The sequence below is a fragment of the Nomascus leucogenys genome, chromosome 8 (genome assembly GCF_006542625.1).
Source record: "Nomascus leucogenys isolate Asia chromosome 8, Asia_NLE_v1, whole genome shotgun sequence".
In the NCBI taxonomy this organism is placed as follows: domain Eukaryota; kingdom Metazoa; phylum Chordata; class Mammalia; order Primates; family Hylobatidae; genus Nomascus; species Nomascus leucogenys.
Window position 1 is genome coordinate 112,894,699 of NC_044388.1, and position 10,440 is coordinate 112,905,138.

The 10,440-nt window shown below is 59.5% G+C and overlaps 1 protein-coding gene across 1 annotated transcript; it reads left to right on the plus strand.

Moving 5' to 3' along the window:
* Positions 1-2,479: 2,479 nt before the first annotated feature.
* Positions 2,480-9,629, plus strand: UAP1L1 (UDP-N-acetylglucosamine pyrophosphorylase 1 like 1). Its single transcript, XM_003279803.4, has 9 exons — positions 2,480-2,811; positions 3,041-3,245; positions 3,493-3,668; positions 3,966-4,138; positions 4,347-4,540; positions 5,153-5,293; positions 5,837-6,022; positions 7,143-7,209; positions 7,760-9,629. Exons 1-9 carry the CDS (start codon positions 2,523-2,525, stop codon positions 7,850-7,852), a joined length of 1,524 nt encoding a protein of 507 aa, XP_003279851.1. The 5' UTR covers positions 2,480-2,522; the 3' UTR covers positions 7,853-9,629.
* Positions 9,630-10,440: the final 811 nt, after the last annotated feature.

The following is a 10,440-nucleotide window of genomic DNA, read 5'->3' on the forward strand; positions in this document are numbered from 1 at the left end:
TCACTGCAAGCTCCGCCTCCCGGGTTCACGCCATTCTCCTGCCTCAGCCTCTCCGAGTAGCTGGGACTACAGGCGCCCGCCACCACGCCCGGCTAATTTTTTTTTTGTATTTTTAGTAGAGACGGGGTTTCACCGTGGTCTCGATCTCCTGACCTCATGATCCACCCGCCTCGGCCTCCCAAAGTGCTGGGATTACAAGCGTGAGCCACCGCGCCCGGCCGGTTAAGGGATTCTAAGTCAGGATGACATAGGAAGTTGGCACAAGATACAGGTCACAAAGACCTTGCTGATAAAAGAGATTCCGTTAAAGAAGCCGACCAAAACCAAGATGGCAACGAGAGTGACCTCTGGTTGTCCTCGCTGCTACACTCCCACCGGCGCCATGACAGTTTACAGATGCCATGGCAACATCAGGAAGTTCCCATATATGGTCTACAAAGGGGAGGGATGAATTATCCACTCCTTGTTTAGCATATCATCCAAAAAAAAACATAAAAATGGGCAACCAGCAGCCCTCAGGGCTGCTCTGTCTGTAGAGAAACCATTCTTTATTCCTTTACTTTCCTAATAACTTGCTTTTGCTTTACTCTATAGGCTTGCCCTGAATTCTTTCTTGGGCGAGATCCAAGAACCCTCTCTTGAGGTCTGGAACCTCTTTCCTGTAACAGCATGATTTGGTTTTTTTTCGGTTTGTTTGTTTGTTTGAGATAGAGTTTCGCCCTTGTTGCCCAGGCTGGAGTGCAATGGCGCGATCTTGGCTCATGGCAACCTCCGCCTCCCAGGTTCAAGCAATTCTCCTGCCTCAGCCTCTAGAGTAGCTGGGATTATAAGCATGCAACACCATGCTTATATATTTATATTTAATATTTGTATCTATTTTTAGTAGAGACAGGGTTTCTCCATGTTAGTCAGGCTGGTCTCAAACTCCCGACCTCAGGTGATCTGCCCACCTCAGCCTCCCAAAGTGCTGGGATTACAGAAGTGAGCCACCACGCCTGGCTTTTTTTTTTTTTTTTTTTTTTTTGAGACAGAGTTTCGCTCTGTCACCCAGGCTGGAGTGCAGTGGTGCGATCTCAGCTCACTGTAACCTCCGCCTCCCGGGTTCAAGTGATTCTCGTGCCTCATCCTCCCAAGTAGCTGGGACTACAGGTGCACGCCACCATATCCAGCTAATTTTTGTATTTTTAGTGGAGATGGGGTTTCATCATGTTGCCCAAGCTGGTCTCGAACTCCTGGGCTCAAGCGATCATCCTGCCTTGGTCTCCCAAGGTGTTAGGATTACAGGCATGAGCCACTGCACCTGGCCACCATTCGAATTCTTTTAAGCAGTCACATATATTACTTTTAGACTTACTATATAGTTTCTAGGAGAAAGTTTTGTGCCCAACTGGCAGAAGCTACCCTTTCATATTTTTCACAAGCAAACTGTTTTATTTTTATTTTTATTGAGATGAAGTCTCATTCTGTCTCCCAGGCTGGAGTGCAGCAGCGGGATCTCGGCTCACTGAAACTTCCACCTCCTGAGTTCAAGGGATTCTCTTGCCTCAGCCTCCCGAGTAGCTGGGACTACAGGCGCCCGCCACCACGCCCAGCTAATTTTTGTATTTTTATTAGAGACGGGGTTTCACCGTGTTGGCCAGGTTGGTCTCGAACTCCTGACCCCACTTAGGACTCCCAAAGTGCTGAGATTACAGGCTTGAGCCACCGCGCCGACCACAAGCAAGATATTTTAAAACCTGATAGTAAAATAACAATGTGGGCGAGGGGCTGCAGAGCGCTCTGGTCACCGGGCAATGGGAAGGGGGAAGGGTGTGTGGAAGGGAGCCCCAAGCCGCGGGGTGGCTTCCTGCGGACGCCGTGCTGGCATCCGGGAACCTGGTCTGGCTCCATCCTCCCAACAGCTCAGCCGTAGCCCAGGCCTCTTCAATGCACCCTGGCCGGTTGTCTCTGCACCAGGAGATCTCCGTCTGGGTCTTGGTTAGCGCAAAGGTGGCCATGCCCCTTTCAGGTTCAAAGCCCGTGCGGGGACAGAACCTAGCTTTCCCCTGCGGGGCGTCCCTGGGGCCTCTTCCTCCCTTAGCTCAATGGTCGGTTCCTCTGCCCACGCCAGCTGGGGCGACCCAGAGGGTCCTGGGATCTCTCGGGGTGGGGCGCGGAGTGGACAGGGCGGGCATGGGCCCGGGGCCTGGAGCAAGGCAGGAACGGGGACGGGGGCTCGAGGGACCAGGCCAGGGCCAGACACCGGAGCGGGTCCAGGGGACGGAGAGGGACGGGGGACAGGCTGGAGAGATGGGGCTGGGCCCTGTCTCGAGTCTCGGACCGGACGCGGGGGGGCTGGGGGGACGTGGACAGGGTGGGGTCAGAGAGAACCCGGACGGAGTCGGGGGTTGCGCAGCGGGGGTGGGCGGGTTCCAGGGCAGGGCGCGGGGAGGGGCGGGGCGGTCTACACCGCCCGCCAGGTCCCGTGACGCTGGTCGGTGGCGCGGGTCACGAGTGCCGACTTGACAGACGGCAGCGGCGACATGGCCTCGGAGCAGGACGTGCGCGCCCGGCTGCAGCGCGCTGGCCAGGAGCACCTCCTGCGCTTCTGGGCCGAGCTGGCGCCAGAGCCGCGAGCCGCGCTGCTGGCGGAGCTGGCGCTGCTGGAGCCCGAGGCGCTGCGCGAGCACTGCCGGCGGGCGGCGGAGGCCTGCGCGCGCCCCCACGGCCCGCCGCCCGACTTGGCCGCGCGCCTGCGGCCCCTGCCCCCCGAGCGCGTGGGCAGGGCCAGCCGCAGCAACCCCGAGACGCGGCGGCGCTGGGAGGAGGAAGGTAAGCGGGGTGGGAGGCCCGGGGGGCCGGCAAGGGGGTCGTGCCCACGGAGCGGGTGGGAACCAAGGCCGCGCTCGGGGAACTGTAGTTCTCCTCGCTATTTTGAGACGTGTCTCGCCTCACGCGTTCCAGCCCCCGAGTCCTGGCGCCCCAGCCCCAGGGTTGGCTTCCCCTAAAGCGGAAGGGTGGGTGGGTCCCGGGCGTCCCTTCACGGCGCCCGTACCCCCAGGTTTCCGTCAGATTTCCCTGAACAAGGTGGCCGTCCTGCTGCTGGCTGGGGGGCAGGGCACTCGCCTGGGCGTGACCTACCCCAAGGGTATGTACCGTGTGGGGCTGCCGAGCCGGAAGACTCTGTACCAGCTGCAGGCGGAGCGGATTCGGCGGGTGGAGCAGCTGGCCGGTGAGCGCCACGGGACCCGCTGCACCGTCCCCTGGTGTGTCCTGCCTGCCCTACCTCGGCCCAGAGGTACCCTTCCCCACGCCCCCCCACAACCCCGCTCCAGACGCGAGCCCCAACCCCGGCACAGCCCGGGACATAGCCTAGAACCGGCCCAAAATGGGGCCTGGCCCCAGCCCCAGCTGGACACTGGACCCCGAACCCCGATGCCGGCTCTGGTCCGAGCCCCGTCTGCCTGCAGGGCCAGGCGTACTCGCGGCCGGCTCACCGTGCCTCCCTTGCAGGTACGTCATGACCAGCGAGTTCACTCTGGGGCCCACGGCCGAGTTCTTCAGGGAGCACAACTTCTTCCACCTGGACCCTGCCAACGTGGTCATGTTTGAGCAGCGCCTGCTGCCTGCTGTGACCTTTGATGGCAAGGTTATCTTGGAGCGGAAAGACAAAGTTGCCATGGCCCCAGGTGTGGCCCGTTCCTGAGACGGGGAGGGACCGCCCAGACTAGAACTGGAGCGTAGCTGGGGGTCCACGCGCCCGGGTTCGCGGCTGCCCCGAGGCTGTGTGGTCCTGGGTTAGGCGCCTCTTTTTCTGGGCCTTGATCGTGATTTGTCACATGGTACAACAACTGGGCTGTCTGGTTAGTGACCAGGGCTGCCTTAGGCACAAGACCGGGGCTTCCCCCGCCTCCAGCACGTCCTAGACCCCCAGAGCGAGCCCTGGCGGGAGCCCTCGCGACGCCCATTCCCTTCTCCGTCTGCAGACGGCAACGGGGGCCTCTACTGCGCGCTGGAGGACCACAAGATCCTGGAGGACATGGAGCGCCGGGGAGTAGAGTTTGTGCACGTGTACTGTGTGGACAACATCCTGGTGCGGCTGGCAGACCCTGTCTTCATCGGCTTCTGTGTGTTGCAGGGCGCAGACTGTGGCGCTAAGGTTAGCGCCCAACTGCGCGGCGCCCCGCACCCGAGGCGGGCCCCGCCCCTCCACCCAGTCCGGCCCCGCCCCTCGCGGAGCCCCGCCCCTTCGCCCCGCCCGGCGCAGCCCTCGTGGAGCCCCGCCCCTCCGCCCAGCCCGGCCCAGCCCTCGTGGAGCCCTGCCCCTCCGCCCAGCCCTCGGAGCCCATCCCTGGTCTTGGCTGCAGGTGGTGGAAAAGGCATACCCCGAGGAGCCCGTGGGCGTGGTGTGCCAGGTGGATGGCGTCCCCCAGGTGGTGGAGTACAGCGAGATCAGTCCTGAGACCGCACAGCTACGTGCTGCCGACGGGGGCCTGCTGTACAATGCAGGCAACATCTGCAACCACTTCTTCACCCGAGGCTTCCTTAAGGCGGTCACCAGGTGTGCGGCAGCAGGTGGCTGAGGATTGCCGGCCAGAGGCGCCTGCGCTGACCAGGGACCCGCGGGGTCCCAGTGAGCTGAGTGCCCTGGGCCACAGCTGCTGTGGTCAGGAGCGGCTGCGGTCAGGAGCGGCTGATGGGTTGGGGTGGCCGCGGTCAGGAGCGGCTGATGGGGGGGGCGGTCAGGAGCGGCTGATGGGTTGGGGTGGAGAATGGATCCTGGCTTGCAAAGGCAGAGGTCCTGGAGGTCAGGCACAAGCCGTGCTCAGCAGGCAGCCGTTGTAAGGCTCTGTGATCAAGTCTGCCGTCTCCTCCTTCTGGGGACCTGCCCTGGTGCCCATGGTGCTACCTCTGCTCCGGGGCTTGCCAGTTTCTGTTTGCCTGGGCAGGGATGTGGCTGATGGTGCCTGGCACTTGGCACGGGGATGTAGGGAGGAGGCCTGTGCCTGCTTCTCCCTGGAGATCTGGTCCTACTCTGCCGCTTCTGTGCCCTGTAGTGTCCTTCTGCCATCCTGTCCCACCCAGCTGGGTGTGCTCAGAAGTGGGGACAGAGCCCCCAGCGGTGCCATATCTGATCTGTTTCTTTCCTCCCCTCTGCTCTCCCGTGCCCCAGGGAGTTTGAGCCTTTGCTGAAGCCACACGTGGCTGTGAAGAAGGTCCCATATGTGGATGAGGCGGGGAATCTGGTAAAGCCGCTAAAACCGAACGGGATAAAGATGGAGAAGTTTGTGTTTGATGTGTTCCGGTTCGCTAAGTTAGTAGTGGAACTCATTTATTTTCCCCTTCTTCCTTCCCTCAGTTTTGGTGGTGGGAACTGAGGCCCAGCTGGCAGGGAAGTAGAGGCTTGGGGGAGCCAAGGGCCCTGTGGGCAGGTCTCAGGGAGAAGACCAGAGGGTGCTCTTGGCCCTGAGGGTAAGCAGCCCTTGAGGTGGGGGCATAGGGAGTCCTTGGGGCTGTGGACTTGGGAGGACAGTAGTGCCACCTCCCGGACCTTCCACTGCCCCCACCCATGGTTAGGAGAGGTCTCCTGGCCAGGTTGCCAGGGCGGCTCGCAGGGCCTTTGGCCCTCACTACAGGGGTCCCAGGGTCGGGGCTTTTGGCTGCTGGAAATGGCTGCTGGAATTGGGCCATCCCCGGCATCTCAGGAGCAAAGACAGTACCTGTGGGGGCTCCTCCCTAGATTTGCTGCCCATGGGACCAGACCTTCACTCTGTCACTGGAAACCTGGCCTAGCTCTCACCTGCCCAGATCAAGGCCTCTGTGCCGGGACGTGGGTGACTAGCCCTTTCCCCACCAGGAACTTTGTTGCCTTTGAAGTGCTACGGGAGGAGGAATTTTCCCCACTGAAGAACGCAGAGCTGGCCGACAGGGATAGTCCCAGCACCTCACGCCGGGCCCTGCTCACCCAGCACTACCGGTGGGCTCTGCGGGCCGGGGCCCGCTTCCTGGATGCCCATGGGGCCTGGCTCCCAGAGCTGCCCAGGTGAGTGTGGCCCTGGGGTAGCTACAGCCAGAAGGGGAGGGCTGTCAGGACCCAATCTTCAGCTCCAGAGCCCTGTTGGCTCTGCGACAGCCATGCTGGGGAGGGGTCTTCCTCCCCGGCACCACCGCAGATGTAGGTAGCCTTGTGCCCAGCCAGCTCCAGGTCACACGGTGACCGTCGGCACAGCCTCCTGGCCTGACCCTTCAAGTTGTGCTCAGTGCACTGAGGGAGGCAGGGGCTCCCCAACTCCCTCCCCAACTTATCCACAAGCTTTTCGTTTGTTTACAAGAGCATACTTAGATTTGCCTTTTATTTATTTATTTATTTTTATTTACTTCTTTGAGATGGAGTCTCGCTCTGTTGCCCAGGCTGTAGTGCAGTGGCGGGATCTTGGCTCACTGCAAGCTCCACTCCCCGGGTTCCCGCCATTCTCCTGCCTCAGCCTCCTGAGTAGCTGGGACTACAGGCGCCCGCCAACACGCCTGGCTCATTTTTTTGTATTTTTTTTTTTTTTTTTTTTTTTTAGTGGAGACGGGATTTCACCGTGTTAGCCAGGATGGTCTCAAACTCCTGACCTGTGATCCGCCCACCTTGGCCTCCCAAAGTGCTGGGATTACAGGAGTGAGCCACCGCACCTGGCTATTTTTTAATTTTTTTCTTATTTGTATACATCTGTGGGGTGCGTGTGCAACTTTGGTCAGGTCAGGGCTTTTAGGGGATCCATCACCCAACCCACGTTGTTCCCATTTATTCACAGGCTTTGAAACTGAGCCCCGGGCATGAATTCAGAAAGTAGCAGGACAGTTTGATTTCAGGGCTGGGAAAGAAAAGGACGTTTGGCTTCCATCTCCCTGATTTTCTAGGGCCACCCCTAAATCCAGCTGCCTAGGCTCTGCGTGGGAGGCCTGTGGGGGTGCTTTCTACCCCAGATCAGGTCCTGTCACTTGGCAGTGGGATGTGTGCTCAGGGTTTGGGGTGTCCAGAGGAAGATGAGCTTGCTGAGACAGGGGCTGCGGGCAGCCAGGTGTGTAGAGCTCAGTCTCCTCTCGGGAGTGGGGGTGCTGGGGGAGGGCTCTGGGCAGGTGCTGCAAGGAGATATTGACAAGTGGACTTTCCCTAGCTTGCCCCCAAATGGAGACCCTCCGGCCATCTGTGAGATATCACCCTTGGTGTCTTACTCTGGAGAGGTGAGAGCTGCCCATCCCTATTGGAGGCTTTTCTGGAGTCAGGTTTGGAATACCATCTGGGGAGAGGTGGCTGCTTGGGCGGAGACAGCACAGCTCTACCTCGGTTAACCAATGGGGTCGGTGGCTTAAATTTGCAGAAGACTTTCCAAGATATGGGCTGGGGTGGGGTGAGGCATCCAGAGGCCTTTGCAGGTCCTGGGAGGGCATGGGGATGAGACAGCCCAGGTCTGAGCCCATTGTGGGGCCAGTCAGGCCTTGGTGGGGGCCTCTGCTACCTCCCTGACCTCGGCTGCCCTTGCCCCTTTCTCTGGTCAGGTCAGACCTGTGCGTGACAGGAGGGTCTCCTGCTGGCCTAGGGTCTTGAGCGTGGTCTTGGGTGGCTTTGCAGTGTGTGTCTGCTCCTGGCCCTGGAAGCCTTTCTGTCCCCATCCCTCCCTGACTCCAGGCAGACCTGGGATCACGCCTGGGGACTGTGGCTCTTGGTGTGGCCAGAGGGGCTGTGGCCAGCCAAAAGGTGGGTACTTGGCCATTGTCCCCTGCTCGTCTCCAGGGTTTAGAAGTGTACCTGCAAGGCCGGGAGTTCCAGTCCCCGCTCATCCTGGATGAAGACCAGGCCAGGGAGCTGCAGCCGCAGGAGTCCTGACCTCCCCCAGACTCCCCCCAGACCTGCCAGCCCCGGCATCCTGGAAGTCCCGACTCCCCCCAGACCTGCCAGCCCCGGCGTCTTGGAGCTGGGGGCTATGGCCCCAGCTTAAGCTCTGGGTGGGAAAGCAGCCTGCCACGTGCTTCCAGCCTGCAGAACACAGAATGAAACATGCTGGTAGACTCCACCAGGGCAGGGCCTCTCCTGTCACCTCTGGACACAAGTGGCTACAGCCTGCTGGGGGCTCTGTGGCTCCATTCCCGGCTGTGGGGTCTAGTCAAGAGGTAGAGGGACTTGGGACCTGGGAGAATGGGGCTGAGAGGAGGCTTTGGGTTGGGGCCCAAGAGAGGTGTGGTGTCATCTGGGGAGAACAGGAGGGCACGTCCCTTTGGGCACCCGCCCTGTGGACCCACCACACCCTGCCGAGCACTAGAAGCTGCATAAGCTACACAAGATGTGCTTCTGCAGCCTACAGATGCAGAACCAGAATGAGGGGGACAATTCCACCCACTCGAGGGCTGCCCCCTCGGGGGGCAAGGCTGGGGCATCCCAGCCCACACACCCTGGATGCCCAGCAAGGCCACAGAAAGGGCCTGATGTCCATGATCCAGGTGGCTCTGAGAAGCTTGGCCTGGACACCTGAGCCTGCGGCCGGTACTCCTGCCTTCTCCCCGTCTATCCCCAAGGCCTCTGCCTCTGCCTCAGCCTCTTCCATGGTCGGTTTAGGCTGCTGAGTTTTCTGTGCTTCCCCAAGAACCAGTGGGATAAATGCTGGCGGCCTCTGTGATGGTTGCTGACTAATCCAGGATTTCGTGAGTCAGAGGCACCACCCCTCACCCCAGCTGCCTGCTGCTTCTGACGGATCTTGGTGCTCAGGCTGCCCGGCTCTCCAAGTGAGGACGCAGCCTCCATATTTGGTGCACTCGGGCATGGCTGGGACAAGCCAGCTGCCCCAGGGTTCTTCCCCTGGTGATTCTTGCCTGCTTTCTCATCTCAGGGGAGGCAGTGGCACCTCCCTCTCCCTGCTGACATGAAGAGAGCTATGATATGCAACTGCTGCTAACTCATCCTCCGCCCCCACCTCGAAATCCACGGCCCCCAGTGGAGGGCTACTACTCATCCCCATTGGTTTCCCAGGGGAGGGGTGTTGTCTGGAAGGGCAGGTTCAGATGCAGCCTTCCAGATTTAGAGGCACTGGGAGGACAGTGGCTGAGTGGAGGCGCCCAGACCTGGGCAGGCAGCAGGTTCAGGCCCACACCTTGTGATTTTTGAAACCAAAGCCCAGAGGATGACGTCTGCTTCTCTCTCCCTGGCTCTGCCCTTCTTATTGCAAACCATGCTGTGCCTTAGAGCCCTTCTCACAGCTGCTCCTCATGGCCATGACTGGAACAGGGATGCAACCTCTTTCTACACAAGCAGTTAGTTGGGTGAAGTCCTTTTTTTTTTTTTTAGACGGAGTTTCACTCTCGTTGCCCAGGCTAGAGTGAAGTGGCGTGAACTTGGCTCACTGCAACCTCCACCTCCTGCCTCAGCCTCCCTAGTAGCTGGGACTACAGGCACCCACCACCACGCCTGGCTAATTCTTTGTATTTTTAGTAGAGATGGGGTTTGACCATGTTAGCCAGGAAGGTCTCAATCTCCTGACCTCGTGATCCACCCACCTCGGCCTCCCAAAGTGCTGGGATTATAGGTGTGAGCCACCGTGCCGGGCCGGTTGCTGGCATCTTAATGTTCTGTAGGTAGGACATTTGCAATAAACACAAGGTGCTGTGATTGACTGCTACTCTGGCAAATGGCAGTTTTTGGCCAGTGCACAGGTGTTGGGAACAAGGATCAGGTGTTCACAGCTGTGTCCCAGGGCTGGAGCTCACTGGGGGCCCCCTTGGGGAGAGGAGTTCACACATGAAGGCCAAGACTACTTGGGGTGCCCAGGAACTCCCCCGTGCTTCCATCCCACTCTTCGCCAGGGTCTCAGGAGGGCCTGAGACACCCTGGGGTCAGGAACCTCGGGGTGCTCTCCAGGGCAGGTTTCTGCATGCTCAGCTCTGACAGCCTGGAGACTCGCTCTCCTGCACCTGCATCCTTGAGATGCCAAGGTTTCCCTACTAACCACGTGAGGATGCTTGGGGTACTGCAGGGACTGACAACAGTGAGTGGTGTCAACCTAAAGAGAAACTCAGGCTCTCCAGAATAAATGAATCTAATCAAGAATAACACACAATTGCAATGCAGAGTATGCAAGCTTCAGCGGGCCACAGGCATATGGTCGTGGGGGGGCATTGAGGAAAGGGAGAATTTTTTTTTTTTTTTTTTTTTGAGACTGGATCTCACCCTGTTGCCCAGGCTGGAGTGCAGTGGTGCGATCATGGCTCACTGCAGCCTTGACCTCCTGGGCTTAGGTGGTCCTCCCACTTCAGCCTCCAGAGTAGCTAGGACCACAGGCGCACACCACCACACTGGACTCATTTTTTATTTTTTGTAGAGACGGGTTTCACGTGTTGCCCAGGTTGGACTCTTGAGCTCAGGGGATCTGCCCACCTTGGCCTCCAAAAGTGCTGGGATTACTACAGTCATGAGTCACTGTGCCC